Below are 19,467 nucleotides of genomic sequence, written 5' to 3' on the forward strand. Positions count from 1 at the left end.
CCCAGCTATATCATTCCTAAGTACTTATTCAAGAGAAACGAAAACATATGTTCACATAAAAACTTGTATGATATGTTATTTATAACATTATTCCTAATAGCCAAAAATGGGATTGATCTAAGTGTCCATCAACTAGTGAATGGATAAAGAAAATATCACAGATTCATATAATATAATAATTATTTGGCAATAAAAAGGAATGAACTAGCGATACATGCTAAAAGATTGGTGAACCTCAAAAACAGTATGCGAAGTGTAAAAGGATAGCTACGGAAGACATCTTGTAGGATTCCATTTACATGAAATTTCTAGAAAATGCAAAATTCTGGGGCACCTGGGTGGCTCAGTCAGTTAAGCGTCCGACTTCAGCCCAGGTCATGATCTCACGGTTTGTGAGTTCGAACCCCGCGTCGGGCTCTGTGCTGACAGCTCAGAGCCTGGAGGCTGCTTCAGATTCTGTGTCTCCTTCTCTCTCTGCCCCTCCCCTGCTCATGGTCTGTCTCAAAAATAAATTTAAAAAATAAAAAAATAAAACATTAAAAAAAAAAAAGAAAATGCAAAATTCTATAGAGACAAAGCAGATAAATGGCTGCATAAGGTTGAGAGTTGGAGCCAGAACTGCCCTCAAAGGGACACAAGGTTTCTTTTTTGTGTAGTGCAAACATTCTAAAACTAGATTGTGAGAATGACTGCCCAACTCTGTAAATTTACTGAAAATCATTGAGTTGTACTCTTAAGTGAGTGAATTTTATAGGATGTAAAACATCTTTCAATAAATCTGTTAAAAGAAGAAAAAAGAAAACCCATCTTTGCCACTTGTAAGCTGTGCTACCTGCAGTAGGTTACCTAAAACTATCCTAAGCCTCAATTTTGTCATCAGTAAAAACAGACTTAGTAATACTTGCCTTACAGGGCTCTTGTGAGCACTTAAGTAATGTAGAGTTAAGTTTTATCCCTTCTTTTTCTGTCCTATATCTTAAACCATGCTGCAGAAAATTAATACATCCAAGATGTGTAACAAACTAAAAGAAACTGAAATCCCAGAACCAAGAGAGGAGCACTCTCTTTAAAAACAAACAATATTACTATACCACCAATATTCTTAATGGCACAGAGCACTAAAAATCTATATTGGAATATTTGACGACCTTGACTGGGGCCACAGTCAGGAAGAAAAGTAAAATTTTAAGATCTAATACAAACCTAAGCTATAAGGAGGGTTAGAATTTCATTTAAAATAATGAGTCAGAAACTTATGGCAGGCTGGAACTGGGAAAAGAGGAATGGGACTTTTGTAGGAGAGTTAATAGACCTAGTAGGTCTGTTGCTCCAATTTTTAGAAGGGGCTGCTTGTAAAGACTGGCCCCTGGCTTTTACAATGTTCCCTATGGTGATTAAGCCTGCTTTACCACTTGGGACACTGTACCAGCTTGCCTGGATTATAAACAAAATGATAATGGCAAACACGTACTTTCCTTCTGAGAGCAGAGAATCTCAGTAGCTGGAGCTAGTTATGCAAGCAGGGGGTCCCTACATGACCAGTCCCCAAACAAAATCCTGGAGTTTGAATCTTAGAGCAGGCTTTTCTGGACAGAAACACTGCACATGTGTTAAACTGACGGAGGAAACATGTTCTATTTAGCCCACCCTGTGAGAAGGAGAATGATGGAAGCATACACCTGGATTCCTCCAGATTCTGCCTGATGTGTCTTTTCCTTCTGCTGGTCCTGTTGTGTATCATACCTCTTTCAATAAACCATAACCATGAATAAACTGTGAGTCCTTCTAGTGAGTCTTCAAATGTGAGACTGGTGGTGGAACTCTTGAAACTGCGTTAAAGGCAAAGTGGCATAAAGGAACCATAACTGCAGAAGTTTAGGGAGTCTTCTAAAAAAAATAATTTCTCTCATCTTTTCTTCCTGATCAAATTCACCTTCAGACCACAGAGACATAGATATAGACTTTGTAAAGAATACTATGACTCACTCAAAGGAAGAACAAACTAAAAAGATCCAGAAAACATCAAGCAGAACCGAAGAACCGAGGAAGGAGGAGGAGAAAGGAAAAGGAGGAAGTAAGCTAGCTGTCAATGACAACTAAAAGTAACATTTAAGTCATTATAAATCTTTGCTGTATCATCAGGTAAGTAAATCTAATCAGATTATCAAAATAAATTTCAAAGGTTATATAGGCCTTTCTTAATTTCCATTTGAATAAGAATACTAAGAAAAAAGGTTTTTTACATGGGCAAAAATATCTCAGGTACTACTCAACCATCTGAAGCAAAATAATCCTATCATAAATTGGCCAAGCTTGCAATCCAAATTATAGAGAAATTTCAGTATTTTATTAGGAACAAGTCAACATTTCTATTCCCTATATTCTCTTAAACTGATACCTATTTCTAACTTTACCATCTCTGATAATGATATACAATTAGGCATTTCACTTTTGCACTCTTAAAATCACATTACTGCTCCAGACAGAAGCATTTACCAAGTTCTATGATTCTAATCTTCAAATGTCTCCTATTATCTGCTCAGTTTGCTACCCCATCCACCACTGCCTTAGTTCAAAGTCCCATGACTTCTTTACTAAACTATTTCTTTCAATCTTTTCCAACTCTAATCCATCCTTCACCATCACACCATCAAGGAGTAGTATTCGGGGTTCCTGGCTGGCTCAGTTGGTACAGCATGCGACTCTGGATCTCAGGGTCAAGAGTTCAAGTCCCACACTGGACATGGAGCTTACTTTTAAAAAAAAGGAGTAATATTCTTATGATTCCAAGTTCCAACCATGTCCTTCCTTTGCTAAGCAACTTTTACTAGCTCTATACTCTATACCAATCAGGGGATAAAATACAAATATCTTAAAATGACATTCAATGACCTCTATAATATGGTCCCAACCCACTGTTCCAACTAGCTAATCTTGCCCCTCTTACTGTATGTCTTTACAGGTCACTTACCCAAATGCCTCCAGCTTCAGGCTGGCATTATATACATGTTAAAAGGTGGATAAGGTATAAGATAACAGGAAGTGGCAGGACTAAGAGCCAACCAAAAACATTCATATATATAAGAAAATGTTTTCTAAATTTGCAGGCCAAACAAAAAAATCTATAGACATATCTCAGTTACTAGGCAAGCCTTCTGCAACTACATTAGGCCAAGGCAGGTAGCTCTCTATTCTTAAGCCCTGGGTTTTCCTACTCCTGTACTTTGTATTTACAGAAGTCCCTTTCCCACAGAAACCTTCTGCCCCATTCTGAGAAAACTTCAGCCATCTTCAAAGTCCACTCAAATGCTCTCTCTGCCATGAAGCAACCTGTGTGCTCTCCTAACTTCATCTCTCTGTTCCCACATCCCCTTTTTCTGATCCCACAAACTCAACTGCACTTAATACATTTTGAATTATATTACATTTATTTATATACATTTTTTAACTTTCTTACCAGGCTATATGCTGAGAAAAATATACCATGTTTGCTTATTTGTCTATTTCCCATTATTCTTTCCACAGAGATTAGTACAGCTAGGTAGCTCTATAACATTTGAAATGTTAACATATTAAATGTTAAAATAACCAAATGTTTTAAATCTTGACAGGAGAAATGTCTTAAGCCATTTTAAAACCAATCAAATTTTTATACATATTAACTAGAAAAACTTAAGGGAGGAGAATCACCACTTGGGAGCCAAAATTAGCTTTGTTTACTAGCCTACAAAATTACTCCCCATATATAAAATACATTATTCTTAATTTGTGATTTAAACAAACATCATAAAAGGAGTTCCTCGTGTATGTATTCCTGAGGTGGTGATAAAGAATTCCTTCTTTCAACCCAAAATAGCAAGTACTAAAGAATACAATCAGAGGTATCAACTGTTAAAAAGTTCTTCAGAAAAAGGGAAAATGATCTAGGTCAGAAACTCAGATCTACATCAATAAAGAAAGCAATAAAGCAACATCTTTAGTTTATTTCAGTTTATTTTTCTTATTTTTTTTAAGTTTATTTACTTATTTTTGAGAGAGAGAGAGACAGACAGACAGACAGACAGAAAGCACAGATGAGCAGGGAAGGGGCAGAGAGAGAGAGAGAGGAAGAGAGAGAATCCTAAGTAGTCTCCACACTGTCAGAGCAGAGCCCTACACAGGGCTCAATCTCACCATTGTGAGATCATGACCTGAGCTGAAACCAAGAGTCTGATGTTTAACCAACTGAGACACCCAGGCACCCGTATTTTTCTTATTCTTAATTGATCCAAGAGATAACAATTCCTTCAAAACTTAATAGTAGCAACATGCTGTAATTATAGCTTACAAATGACTGCAGTATTACAAGGGACAGGAAGGACAAATAGGAAATACTGTTATAAGATACTTGTACTACCTATGAAACAGTACAGTGTTGTTTTAAAGTGCACTTGGATTCACTGCAAATGTATGTTGTAAACTTTAGAGCACCCACCAAAGGTTAAAAAAAAAGTACTATAACTGGTATGCTTAGAGGGGAAAAAAATGGAATCATAAAATGCTCACTTAAAACCACAGAAGGCAGAAACATTAACAGAAAGCAAAAAAGAAATAAAAAACAAGGGCAATAAGTAGATAGCAGTAACACATGTGAGAGATATTAATCCAAGTATACCAGTAATCCTTTAAGAGGTGAATGGATAAACTGTGATACATCCATAGAACACAATATTCTCAGCAATAAAAAGAAATAAGCTATCAAGCCAAAAAAAGACATGGAGGAATCTCGAAAGTATATTATTAAATCAAAGAAGCCAACTTGGGCTGCATATAGTATGGTTCCATTATATGACATTCCAAAAACAATATGACTACATACTATGGATACAGTAAAAAGGTAAATGGTTACCAGGGTATGGTTGGGGGGATTGCAGGGGGAGAAGATGAACAGGCAGAGTACAGGGGATTTTTAGGACAATGAAATGATTCTGTATGGTACTATAATGGTAGATAACATGACATTAGGTATTTGGTAAAACCAATAAACTATGTAACACCAAAAGGGAACCCTAATTAAGCTATGGACTTAGGTATTAATAATGTATCAATATTTCTTCATCAACTGTAACAAATGTACACTAATGCAAGACATTAAGAACAGAGAAAATTGTTCAGTTAATAGTGTTTAATACCAAACCAAGCCATCGGATAGTGTTCTCACTCGAGAAACTCAAACATATAATCAATATGGACAAACATAAGAATTACAAGACTTCAGCTTAAATATCTGGGTAAACTACACAAAATCAAGTTGCTGGGTTTTTTTTATAATAGTCTAAGCACTTCAAGAGTTATCAAATCCTAACCACACTGAATTTATAAGATTGACTAGAACCTAAAGCAGAAGATGGGACAGATTTAAGTACATTGTACTGTACTTTCAAGTTGTCTATGTTCCAAAATATTGGCAGTAACAAAAAGTAGTAAATGGCTAAGATAATAATGATGACTATTTTTATAATGAACATGAATGGTTTTAGAGTGCCATATTTCTCAATGGAACACTTTCAAAGTTACTAAAGCATTCTATTTACTCTGCACATTTCTCTGAACAAAAAATTGTGCAACTGAGGCAGAGGAATTGTTTTATATCTGGACTGTGGTGGATATATACAACTCTGCATTTGTCAATACTCACAGAATTCTGTGCCTTAAAGAGTACATTTTACTGTATATAAATTGCCAAAAAAATCAATTAAAATTTTAAACTGCAAACAAACAGTACATGAGTATGACACAGAAAGAATGTGGGGGGGGGGGGTGGAAAGACATTAAATGTAACTGAACAAGTAAAATAAAATGGAAAAAAAAGAAGAGCTGAGATCCAGTGCTGTTAATTTTCAGAGTTAACTCAATTTTTTCAAAATGGATCATTTCTACATATCCTAAATTAACTGTCTGAATACAATTATTAGCAATATAAAAATTATTATGAATTTCTTTTTTTTTTTTTTTAATTTTTTTTCAACGTTTTTTATTTATTTTTGGGACAGAGAGAGACAGAGCATGAACGGGGGAGGGGCAGAGAGAGAGGGAGACACAGAATCGGAAACAGGCTCCAGGCTCTGAGCCATCAGCCCAGAGCCTGACGCGGGGCTCGAACTCACGGACCGCGAGATCGTGACCTGGCTGAAGTCGGACGCCCAACCGACTGCGCCACCCAGGCGCCCCTTTTTTTTTTTTTTTTTTAATTTTTTTTTTTCAACGTTTTTTATTTATTTTTGGGACAGAGACATAGCATGAACGGGGGAGGGGCAGAGAGAGAGGGAGACACAGAATCGGAAACAGGATGAATTTCAATAGTAAAGATAATACATGGAAAAAAGGATCAAAATAAAGTACCTAAGATATTATCTCGTTTGCAGGTTTTATTCACACAAATAAATATGTATGTAAATCTTATATATATAATATACATATACACAAACATATATGCATACATATATTGTTAGCATATGCATAACAATTTCTACTACTAATCAACATTGGTTGAGGAGAAGCAGGGAGGCTTTAACTGTTCATTTTATTCTTTTTGATGCTGTTTACATTTTGAAGCCAAGTACGGTACTGTACAAGTATTTTTTTAATGTCAACAGGATCAAACCAAGCAAGGAGATTATGGGTCATATCATGTTTTCTCCTTTACACTACTCATTATTATTTTAAAAGTTGAAATGAGTATTGTTTTTTAAATCTGTTTAAGATAATACACAGAATTATAAGTAACACCTTAGGTATTTAATTTTTAAAAATCTGTAATGATTATAGTGAAAAAAATGAAAGAAAAGTTAGGAAATTAAATGGCCAATTGATTAAACTATTACATAAACATATACTACAAAGTCTATGTATACTCAATCAAAAAGAGTAAAAATGACATGGAAATATGGTCATGATATGAAAAGCAGCTAATAAAAAAGAACATCTCACCTCATTTTGGGAAAACTATTTAATGAAAGTATTGCAAATGGGAAGATCATTATTAATTCACTTAACAATTAATTACAGAAATCCTTTTGTGTACCAGGTACTGAGCTGGGCATAGAAGGTGAAGACAAGCTGCCCTCAGGCACAGAGAAGACTGGGGAATTACCAGGGATAGGCGACAAACAGGTAATCACCAAAAGAGCTATTTAACTGCAGTGGTACTATGGTAGGCTGCCTTTAGGTAACATCCCTGAAAATTCCTCCCACTTCTGAATGCTCATGCCACTCCTCCCATGAAAAGTAGAGTCTCTTTCTCCCTCCCCTTGAACCTAGCCTTGAAACTTGCTTGAATGAGTAGAATATGGCCTGACACTGTGCCAGTTCCAAGCCTAGATATTACAAGCCCTGAACAATTCTAGCCTGCTTTCTTGCTGCCCTGAACTGCCATGAACTTCATAATAGTCCAAGGCTATCCTGCAAGAGGACACCATGGGAAGAGAGAGGCCCTGAAGGGCAAGTGACAACAGGTGGAGATGGGAGATCACAAAGACGAGAACCAAGCTGCCTCAGCAGACAACCAGCGTCACAGCCCCAGACAACAAGTGAAGGCATCTTAGAGCCTTCAGCCTACATCAGCCTGCTTCAACTGGCAGCAGATGAAACAGAGACGAGCTGTCAGCACTCACCCCTGACCAAATTTCTAGTTCAGGGTCACAAGCAAAAAAAAAAAACAAAACAAAGGCACTTTGAGGTGATTTGTTATGCTATATACAATAGGTAAGTGAGACAAACAATGGTGCTTAAAAAGGTTACTACTGGAACAGAAAACCTAAAACACTGGCTTTGAGGACACAGAGGCAGGCAGAATCTGAAAGGGCAAGAAGAAGACAGTAAACTGGAAGAGCAGTAAGGAAACTGCTATGCAAGACCAGGAGAAAAGGGGCCCGTATTATTTACTGTCAGAACAATTAGCATAATTACACACAATTCCAAGTAGTAACTTAGAACATTAAAAATATACCTAGTGAACACGTAGATCTAGCTAAGAAGATTTCCAGGCAAAAGATTCAAAGTGTCACTGGCTTCTCTATAGCCAAGTGTGAGAAGGTAAAAGAAGAATAACATGAGCTAAAGAGTTACATGCAGAATTTAAACGAAAGATTTCTAAGCAGGAGTTGCCTAGTCGGAAAATAGCTGTTTCTCATCACTAGCCTCTACAGATAGCAAGAGACTGTCAAAGAAACAACATAAAGACAAAGAACAAATCCAGAGTGCTGCCAATAAATCATGGGCTCACAATCATCAAATCAAAAATTCATCTGTAAAACCTTTTATTAAGACCACAAAAAGACTTTTTTTAAGTTTACTTATTTTGAGAAAGAGTGAGAGTAAGCAGCAGAGGGGCAGAGAGTGAAGGAGAAAGAGAGAATCCCAAGCAGGCTCCACACTGTCAGCACAGTGTCCAATGCAGGCCTAGATCTCACAAACTGTGAGATCAGAACCTGAGCTGAGATCAAGAGTTGGACAGTTAACTGAATGAGCCCCCAAAACAGAAAGAGTAAGGTAAGGCTTAAATACTCTCTTAGATAGGCAAAAGGGCTTCTAAGAACCTTACAGGACCCTAACTTGGGATCCAAAGTAGAGAGAGTCCTGTCACTGAAAGAACTGTGGATGCAATTTTTGTCTAATGGAATGCACTTATAAACTGATAAATAGAAAACCCACAGTATTTAATGGAGTTCTATCCGTTTGGACTAAAACAAACACTGTTCCAAATGAAAAGAGAGAGGCCTTTAGGTTTTCAAACTGTCACATACATGAAGCCGACTGAAATGGCTACTTGGGTGTAAACAAGGCCCATTTTTTATGGAGAAATAAAAATGAGTTAGTGAGTAGAGCCAAGAGTCCAAAGGAGCAAGCTAAGAGCTGAGAAAAATAAGGAATTATGAAGCTGCAACCAGAAGCCAGAAACAAGCCATAATCAAAGAACATTCTCTGTTCCCTGATCAGATTCCAGAAATGCTTTGGGTCAGAGGCTGCCATTCTTTCACTCTCCACTAGGAGGCTCTATTGTGATTAAGTGTTCCTGTCTCAAAATTGTATACTGAGTGTATGGCAGGGTGGGAATGGAGTAAAACTTGTCTTCTTAGTTCACAGGTATCCAAATCAAGAGGAGCTGTACCCAGAAAGCCTCATCCACATCTTAACCTCATGCAGATCATAAGGCAACGGACTTTGAACCTGAGGGTATAAATGAATGAGATTTCTGGGCATCTTAAGAGGGCTGAATACTGCATGTTGGATAAACACTGAATTGCCCACCAGAAGAACTGTGGTAATCCATCTGCAAAGATGGCTGCCAACAATTCTTCCCATTCCTGTATACACGTGCTACTTTTCTCATCAAGAAAAGTATTGATCATCTATTTCTAATCCTGAAACCAATATTATACTATATGTTAACTAACTAGAATTAAAAAAAAAAAAAAAAAAAGAGGCGGAATCTATTTATTTCTCCTTCCTTTAAATCTTGGCTGACATTGTGTTCTGCTTTAAAAAAGAGACTGTGATAAAAATAATGCCATGTAGTTTCAGACCTAGCCCTTAACAGGCTGAGAAACTTTTGTTTTTGTTCTCTTGCTACCAAAATCACCATGTAAACAAATCCAGGCTATCCTTCTAGACAGAAGCCAAGAAGAGAGAAAAGCCCTGGTTGATGAATGAACCAGCTACCTAGAGAACAAATGAGGTCAACTAACAACTAAAAACCAGCACTAAGGCCATCTTGGATCCTCTAACCCCATTCAGGTTACCTCAGTCAACTCTTCATGGACCAGAGCAAGGTGTCCCCTGCCTAAATTCTTGACCTAAAAATTATGAGCAATAAAATAGTTGTGATTTTCAGCCTCTAAGTTTTGGAGCAATATCTTGTGCAGTAACGCATAACTGATATACACAGTGAGTGCACCAAAGGCTATAAAGGAAAAGCACTAGGTACCTTCTAGGTACTAGTCAGTATCAGAGATGCAAATGTAATCTGGGAGAGAGGGAAGGTCTCTTGAGAAGTGACATATTTAATAGTGGTTATTTAACACCATTTAATAGAAGGGGAATTATTAAAAAGAATTTTTGTTGATTTTAAGTTTCTATTTTCCTAAATTTTCAATATTACACATTTTACTTTTGAAATAACAACAAAAAATGTTATTTTGTTAAAACTTCCTTAAGGATATTGTTGGCTTTAATTGTACTGGTTCTAGTGTGTTGAAATTTACCAGGTCTAAAATATATTTTTTCATAACAAAATATGCAAACATTTCAGGAAATAATAAAAGTTTTCTCTTATTCTATGTAACTGAAGAATGGAGTGTTCTGATTATACTAGCATTCTGAGAAATAAACAGCATACATTGGTTTAACAATTTCTGAAGAGTTAGAATGTAGTAAAACACAATTAACCTAAAATTATATTCTTTATAATTTATTATCACACTGATTTTTGGAAACTTCTTCAGGTATACACAATTCATCATAGTTATCACTGTGTATAGATGTGGATAACATAAGACTGAGAGAAGTTAAATAATACTTTGATAACAGAATTAAGAGCGGAAATGATCCAAAAACACTGCCATAATAGACTAAAACCAACAAGAAAAAATTAAACAGTAGTAACTGAGGGTTGAAAGGAAACCCCAAAAGTACAAGAGAGAAAATAATTCAATTTAACTGTATGAAAAAGACTTGGGTTTTAGCTGACCACAAGTGTATTAGCCAATAGTGTGTAAGCCATATCAGCATGAATAATGTTAATGTGATCTCGGGTTACATTGATCATTTAATCAAAAAAACATTTACTGAAAACCTACATATATATACCCTGTATTTTACTAAGAGAATATAGGGACAAGATCCAGAAGGAATAATCTCACCATATTTAGAACTAGTGAAACTATGTACGGAATATTAAATCCATATACAGGAAACAGTTGAAAAATTAGAGAAATGTGACCTACAAAAGGAAGACTTTCTAATTTGAATACTGCCCTAAAAGAAGAAAGAAAGCTCTTTAAAAAATTTTTCTTTTTACAAAATACATTAATGACTATGTAATGGGCATTGCACTACGCACTGGGATACAAGTGAAGAATAAAATAGATACTGTCCTTGTCCTCATTCTACTTAGTAGTTTTGTGTACATCCTATCACTGGAAGACCTTTAGGAGTCCCAAATAATAATCTGTCACACATATTTTAAAAGATATTCATGTACTTTGCATAAGACTGAAATAAATGACCTTCTATGTAATTTCCAAATCTAAAATTGTGTGATTACTTACTTACAGCATAAAAGAATGTAACTGTTATTCTGAGATAAATGTCTAATGAATAAAATAACAGGCAGATCAATACACACACACACACACACACACACACACACACACACACACACACACACAGGTTTTTAAAATATTATCACCCAATAAAACAACCGTTATCAATTCATATGGTCAGCCTTTATAGGCAAACTAGTCAAAACCAACTTCAATCCACAATAGGAAAATCTATCGCAAATTTTTATATCATTTCAAAGAACAAAAAAACTTTTTTAGGACTTTTTATTTTTAAGTAATCTCTACACCCAGTGTGGGGCTCAGACTCACAACTCCAAGATCAAGAGGCACATGCTCTACCAACTGAGCCAGCCAGGCGCCCATCAAACAACAAAAAAAATTTTTTATATCTCCTTATCCTAAATATTATTTTACCCAGTGAAAATAATTCCAAAGAAATTAATATTTATGATTTCTCTGGGATTTCTTATATTAATCAGTATACCTTTCCATGGCTTTAGCTGTATAAGGCAAATGCATTTCAATACTGTGTTCGTCTTCATCTGTCTGCAGAGACATGCGTTCAAACATTCCTGTCTTCCATAGTTCTCCGTAAACTAAAGAGATTTCAAAATATAGTAAAACAAATATATTAATGTATATCCTTATTCTGTGAGACTCCACTCAGTAACAAAAAACTACATGCTTTGGCAAGAGACAGAAGTACCACATAATAATTTCCCTCATTTTTATCTTAAAAAAAGAAGAAAAAAGTAGCTTTTTACATACCAGACAAAGCAATAACACATGTAATGACTACTTAGCACTTTCATATATTACACAGTTATATTAAAATAGTAATTCAAAATTTTCATCAGTTCGTTTCATTATATCTAAAATTACCTCTGGGTCTAAGCTTTTCCTTGACTTTAATCAGCACATGACAACAAGAACATAGTTGATTAGAACTCCTAGTAAAATATGGCAAAGCCACTGATCTACCTACTTGTGAGGTTAATAATACAGTTTTTATGTTTTGTTTTCTTTTGTAATAAAATCTATGGGATTATTATTTTCCACCTCAGATGCCTGCCACACTGGGAACAGAAAATTCCTATGAAGCATGCTATATTCCTCAAAATTAAAAATTAGGCCTCTGGGGCAGCCCAGAACATAAATTCACCAGAGTACCATGCCATAAATAATCTTAAAATGATCTAGTAATTCAGACCCTTCTGATAAATCAAACTTAAAACTGGATATTGTATCAAAAAAAAGATGAAATTTAATATGTAAAATGAGTAAGAATAGTTTTATCATAGAAGAGAACCAACATTTTTATAAATGGGTTTACCAATATCAGAGAAAGACACAAATGATGGTATAACTCTTTTTTTTTTTTTTTTTTCTTCCAAAACTATACCTTATTAAAAATCATCCATTCCCTCATTAGGATGCTATCTAAAACCAAAATTTTCTGAATGCCCCAAGGTATTAAAAATAAAGTGTGTCTCCTAAGAGCATCACAGAGAGTAATAAGGCTAGTTATACTCCAGCTTCATTAGTAAAAATTATTCTAACAACAAATTACTAATACTCCATGGTAATGAAAACCCCAAACTATGAAAAATTAGGCCTAAAAATAGGAAAACGAGGTGATTATCTATTTTGCAAATGGCTTCTTTCATTCTACAGAAGAATGTGTTCCAAAATTTCTAGAAACAATAAGCACACAACATACTTAAAATGTAATTTGATGCCCTGGAAGAATACACAGCAAGTTCATGAAGATGGTCTTTGGGAAAGTAAACGGAATTCAGATAAGGGAAAAATTCTGAGTCAATTGTGGATGGTAGGTACAAGAATATTTGTTACACTATTCTCTGTACTGTTCTGTATTTTTAAAATTAGGCTCCCCCCTCCTCCAAAAATACTATTATAAAGTCAAAGGTTTTAATTTATACATTCAATGGATAAAGTAAGATACAACTAAATAAAGATGTGATTTCTAAAATCCTATGGAAAAAATATATCAAAGTAACAGGCATGTTTTAAAAATAAAATACACTTGAGATTTATTTCAGCTTTTGTTTCAGAGTTTCACAAGTACCATCTTATTTCTTTTCCCCAATAAAGATTATTTGAGAGGAAATAAAGGCATTATCACCATAATCTATTTACAATGAGGCAAGTAATAACACAGAGGCAAACTAACATGTTCAGGATCTTTCATCAAGTTACGGTGCATACTAACTTCTTGTCTCGTGGTATAGTGAGTACATGGTACTTCCCTCAATACAGATGTAACCACTAACAGTCTGGAGACTAGTGGACCTGACAGAGATTTTTGTGGCTGGCAAAAAAAGTCTAGTCATCTTTTAGGCATACAGAAGATATCCTTTCTTTGTTGTTGCTGTTTGCAGATAAGTTGCAATCAATTTTATCTTTAAAACTGAGATATAGCAGCACTCTCAACAATAGCCAAATTATGGAAAGAGCCTAAATGTCCATCAGCTGATGAATGGATAAAGAAATTGTGGTTTATATACACAATGGAATACTACGTGGCAATGAGAAAGAATGAAATATGACCTTTTGTAGCAACGTGGATGGAACTGGAGAGTGTGATGCTAAGTGAAATAAGCCATACAGAGAAAGACAGATACCATATGGTTTCACTCTTATGTGGATCCTGAGAAACGTAACAGAAACCCATGGGGGAGGGGAAGGAAAAAAAAAAAAAAAAAGAGGTTAGAGTGGGAGAGAGCCAAAGCATAAGAGACTGTTAAAAACTGAGAACAAACTGAGGGTTGATGGGGGGTGGGAGGGAGGGCAGGGTGGGTGATGGGTATTGAGGAGGGCACCTTTTGGGATGAGCACTGGGTGTTGTATGGAAACCAATTTGACAGTAAATTTCACATATTAAAAAATAAAAAATAAATAAATAAATAAATTTAAAAAAAAACTGAGAGAATACTTACAATATTCACATTTTCAATTTTTTAAATTAACTTACAATTCTCATTTTAAAAACTCTTTAGCTGTTTAAAAGCTATAAGATTTCTATATACTTACTCTTTTGGTCAATACGAAGGTCATACAGAGGTGTCCTATATATATCCACACTGGAAAGTGCACATCGAGAGAGGGGCACATGATGAGAAGGCCCAAGGATGAAAATTCTCCGGCTAGGAGATACACAACAAAAAGCACAGAACAATTGCACTTCTACACAAACCTTATTAAACGAAAGGGGAAAAAACAAGTAATTTTTAAAAATCACATGTGGTACCATTTTCCTTCTTGACTGACTTCATTACCTACTGTTATGAGCTAAATTATGCACCCCTAAAATTTATGGTGAAGTTCCATCCCAGTACCTCAGAACATAACCATATTAGGAGCTAAGGTATTTAACACATCATTAAGTTAAAATGAGGCTGTTCGTGTAAAGACTGAATCCAGTGACTGGTATCCTTATAAGAAGGGGAAGAGATGCCAGGGGTGCACATGCACAGGGAGGCGACCATGTGAAGAGGCATCAAGAAGACAGCCATCTGAGGCCAACGAGACAGGCTTCAGGAGAAACCAACTCTACCAGCACCTTCATCTTAGACTTCCAGCCTCCGAACTGTGAGAAAATAAATTTCTGTTGTTTTCAGCCACCTACTCCATGGTATTTTATTACGGCATCCCTAGCAAACTAATATGCCCACTAATGATTTGCTTCTCAGTTAATTAAATTAAATTCCTTATCTTTGTCTTTTTGTTGGAAGGCCTTTAAAGGAACCATTTCCAACACCTAGGCATACTAGTTACTGATTTACTGATCTACAGTAAAGCAACTGACATGCTTAAAATCATTTCTGTATTCACAATGCCTAAGATACAGAAGGTTGTCAGTAGCTATCTTAACTGAATTTAAACATTTCAGCTATTAAATAAAATCTTAAAATTCTAACACATTCTAACCTTGCCTCCGAAGATCTGCCACAATTTTAATAGAAATACATAATAGCATAATTTATAAAAGTCCACACAAAATATCACTACAAAGAACCATTCTGATAAAGCTATTTCCACATTTCTACCATAGCAGAGAAAAAAGGAATCTTGTTGAGAAAAATTCTGTATAATAAGCTTTCTCTGTTCCCATTCAAGTAGAAGTCATTCTCAAAAACAAAGAAATTTGATTATGTGTTATTTGCACTATAGCTAAAGAAAAGAACTGGGTTAAACTATAGCTTAAATCTTTATAATCCCTTTATCTTGACATCAAGAGTAAAATTAACTTCCCCTCATTTTACCTCAAACATCCCTACAATCTAAATTCTAAAACTATCCATTTTCTCTGTTTTCCCAGAGTCATATGAACGAAACTTCCCCCCACCACACATACACACAAACTTTTAGACTCGAAAAACCAAACCTATGAGAAAGAAGGGGTTATATGATAAGCTATGTACCTAGAAAAAATTAATTACTACTCATTGCTCAATTAATGGACAAAGACTGAGACATGACCTAGTTTTTTCATATCAAAAATTTGCAAGTAGGGGCACCTGGGTGGCTCAGATGGTTAAGCGTCTGACTTTGGCTCAGGTCATGATCTGGCAGTTCATGAGTTAGACCCCCACATGGGGCTGTGTGCTGACAACTCAGAGCCTGAAGCCTGCTTCAGATTCTTTGTCTCCCTCTCTCTCTGCCCCTCCCCCGCTCATTCATTTTCTCTCTCTCTCTCTTTCTCTCTCTTAAAAATAAAACATCAAAAACAAAAAAACTTAAAAAAAAAGAATAGAAAAAAACTTGCAAGTCAAGGAATGTACTTAGGCAATATACTTATTTTCATAAAATTCAATTACAGCTAAGACAACCTATTGTCTGCTATATGTTACATGCTATGGCTGCGGGAGGGGACGGTAAGAAAGCTGTGGATAAGGAAACAGCAATTCTCAGTTTAGAGTCCCAAAACTTCCTCAAGATGTCATATACAGAAAACCATAAGACCTGAACCACAGGCCATTTCTAGTTAAAATCATAATCTCCTTTCCTCCTCCTCTTCTTACACTACTAATACTCACTTCTTGTCATCACCTCTATGAGCAAATCAACAACCATTTACACACACATACACACACACACCAAAGATCAAATCAAATTACAATCCTAAATGAACAAAAGAGCTACCAGTATGTCCTCTTATCTTAACAGTACATAAATATCACCACAATTTTTAAAATTAAAGTCTAATGTGGGAAACAGACAATGGTAACTCTGAGTGCTCAGGTGACTTGCCTAAGGATGGCTATTACATGAACCAAGAATCAAGTATGAAAAAGAAGGCATTTTTATGACTGAGAAATGCACTTCTATGAAAAGACAGAAGATTAGAATATTTAAAATCAGAACACTTCTAGGAAATCCATCATATATAATTAAAATATGAGATGACTTTTAAAACACCAATTTAAACTCAAGATATAGATACATTTCTAGGTAAGCGCAGCAAGGTTCTAACAGTGACCAAAATAGGAGCACTACTCCAGAAATAAACATCAGAGGTCAGCATGTAAAGTCTAATTGCCTCCTCTGGTACCTGACTATTTATTTACCTTGTTCACCTTTTTTGTCAGACCCAACCTGGATGAAATGGTAACACCTACAGGGAAGAATTCCCACTCATCTGAATTCGCCAGTTGTGTACCCAACAGACTCCTTCTAGTTTGGCAGAAACTCACTCATATGCAACACAGAAAAAAAGTTTAGGTCACATCAATATAAAACCCTTATAAGTGATGAACCCCAAAATTAAAAAAGGCTACATGACAATGAAAAGAAGGAAAAAAAAGTGCATAATCTCAAAATGGGTCTCTTTGTTGGCTACATGCCAACCAAATCAATAATGCAAATAAAAAACACTATTTTCTTTCTTTTTGCTAGATTGCTAGATCCATAAACACCAAGGCCACAGGAATATTTTGAAGAGAAATAAGTAATACAGGCATTGGAAGCAACGTCACTTTCCCTTCCTTCAATTAATTTCAAAATTCTTGCAATTAAACACACTCTTGGTTTCAGCTCAGGTCATGATCTCATGGTTCATGTTATTGAGCCCTGCATCAGGCTCTGCACTGACAGTGAGGGTCCTTCTTGGGATTCTCTCTCTCTTTATCTCTCTCTGCCCCTCCCCTGCTTGCACTCTCTCCCTTTCAAAATAAATAAATAAAACTTAAAAAGAAAGAAAGGAATGTAGTTCATGTATAATACCTCCAGAGAATTCACATTTGTGGAATTACTTACTACAAGAATTATAGTCTATGCATCAAATATGTAAGTTACCTTAGTATCTGCCCTTATAAATATTCAACAATTTAATCTAAATAATGGAATACAAGTAATTCTCTAAAGATGTTTCCTGGCAAGTGGAGATATTTTAACTGAAGAACTAAATGACATGTGGCCACAAAGAAGATTCCTTTGGCTCTCTTTTCCTAACAGAAAGGCTTTCTGAAAGATATAAATCAAAATCAAATTACTATCTAAGTACATCCTGAATTCCAGGTTTTTAATTAAAGTTTTAGTAATAGGAAAAGACTCAGCAATGATAATTATGGGAAAGAACTTACTTAAATGCATCATTTTTTAAATTCCTTTACTCCTTTTGAAACATAAGTCAGATCCTATCACTCCCTTGCTGAAAAAGTCTTTGGGCACCTGTGTGGCTCAGTCAGTTAAGTGTCCGACTTCAGCTCAGGTCATGATCTCACAGTCCGTGAGTTCAAGCCCTGCATCAGGCTCTGCGTGACAGCTCAGAGCCTAGAGCCTGCTTTGGATTCTGTGTCTCCCTCTCTCTCTGCCCCTGCCCTGCTCTCTCTCTCTCTCTCTCTCTCTCTCTCTCTCTCCCTCCCTCCCTCTCTCTCTGCCCTTCCCCCACTTGTTCTCTCTCTCTCAAAAATAAATAAATGCTAAAAAAAATTTTTAAAGTCTTTCAGTGATTTTTCATATAATTGGAGGATAAGATCTAAAATCCTTAAAATGGGTTCTAAAGTCTCAGTGAACTAGCCCCGTCTTGCATTACTTTCCCCACCCCCACCCCTTGATCACAATAGTCTATGATACTGGTCTTGCGGTTCTTTGATGACTGGAACAACTCCATCTAGGCGAAAGCCTTCACACATGCTACTGTTCCTTCTGCTTGGCTTCAAAATCATTTCCTTCCCGAAAATCAAATGCCTTCCCCAACACCTTTCCCATAATCTAAATCCAATCATCCTGGTATCACAGCATTTCTTGAATTGTGGACTGTAGATTCCTCAAGACCCTTCCAAGAAGTCCACAAAATCAATACCGTTTTAGTAATAATGAGGAACCTACCTTTCCCACTATGTTGCCATCTGCATTTATGGTACAAAAATGCGGCTGGGTAAATTAAACCATTGGCACATCAGAACTGTGATCAAGATAATGGAATCAGAACACACTACTAGTCATACATCCGTTATCTCCACCCACACCAAGGCTTTTTGCTTGTTTTTTTAAGGCCAGTATCACTTACTTCCAATAAATCTTGAACTCTGAGTAAAATTTTATAAAAATATTTTGTATGACAAATGTTTAAATTTGTAGTGATTGAAATGCATAAAGCACTTTTGATATATATAGAATTATGTCTCAGGGAAAACATTTGTGTGATTTTTGAGTGTAATCCAAACCTAGACCTTTTTTTCATGGAACACAATTTTTACTTCAAAAAATGACTGTAGACAAATTGTGGCTATTCCAATTTAGGTACTTAGCAGAAATTTCCTAGAAAATGAACAAAATTGGCCTGCCACTTCAAAGAAAACATTACCCAAGATATACCTGAAGTTTTCCAGTGAAAATTAGACTTCTGCAAAACTTCTACGACTATGAAATTAACAGCTTCCCAATAATTAAAGATATTTCTGATGAAATTTGTGGTAATATCAACAAATGTGTTTTTTTGGCACTTTCTAATGAAATGTCAACATTCAAAAGATTGGCATAAGTCAATTAACAAATATCTTCTAGGGGTGCCTGGGTGATTCAGTCCGTTAAGCAACCGAATTCGGCTTGTCAGGACCTCACAGTTTGTGACTTCAAGCCCCATGTTGGGCGCTGGGCTGACAGCTCAGAGCCTGAAGCC

The 19,467-nt window shown here is 35.8% G+C and overlaps 1 protein-coding gene across 4 annotated transcripts in view; it reads right to left on the reverse strand.

Annotated features, from left to right (window-relative positions):
• Nucleotides 1-19,467, reverse strand: part of MEMO1 (mediator of cell motility 1) — a 125,892-nt gene that overhangs the window by 26,459 nt on the left and 79,966 nt on the right. For 3 of the 4 annotated variants that reach the window (XM_058682973.1, XM_058682972.1, XM_058682970.1), the window contains exons 4-5: nt 14,376-14,488; nt 11,806-11,917 (exon numbers count right to left, since the gene is read on the reverse strand). The exons of the other annotated variant lie outside the window; for it this stretch is intronic. In XM_058682973.1, the coding sequence (XP_058538956.1) occupies nt 11,806-11,917; nt 14,376-14,488 (225 nt within the window). The remainder of the gene's footprint in view (nt 1-11,805; nt 11,918-14,375; nt 14,489-19,467) is intronic. 4 annotated transcript variants of the gene reach the window in all.

The sequence above is a fragment of the Neofelis nebulosa genome, chromosome 9 (genome assembly GCF_028018385.1).
Source record: "Neofelis nebulosa isolate mNeoNeb1 chromosome 9, mNeoNeb1.pri, whole genome shotgun sequence".
Classification (NCBI taxonomy): Eukaryota; Metazoa; Chordata; class Mammalia; order Carnivora; family Felidae; genus Neofelis; species Neofelis nebulosa.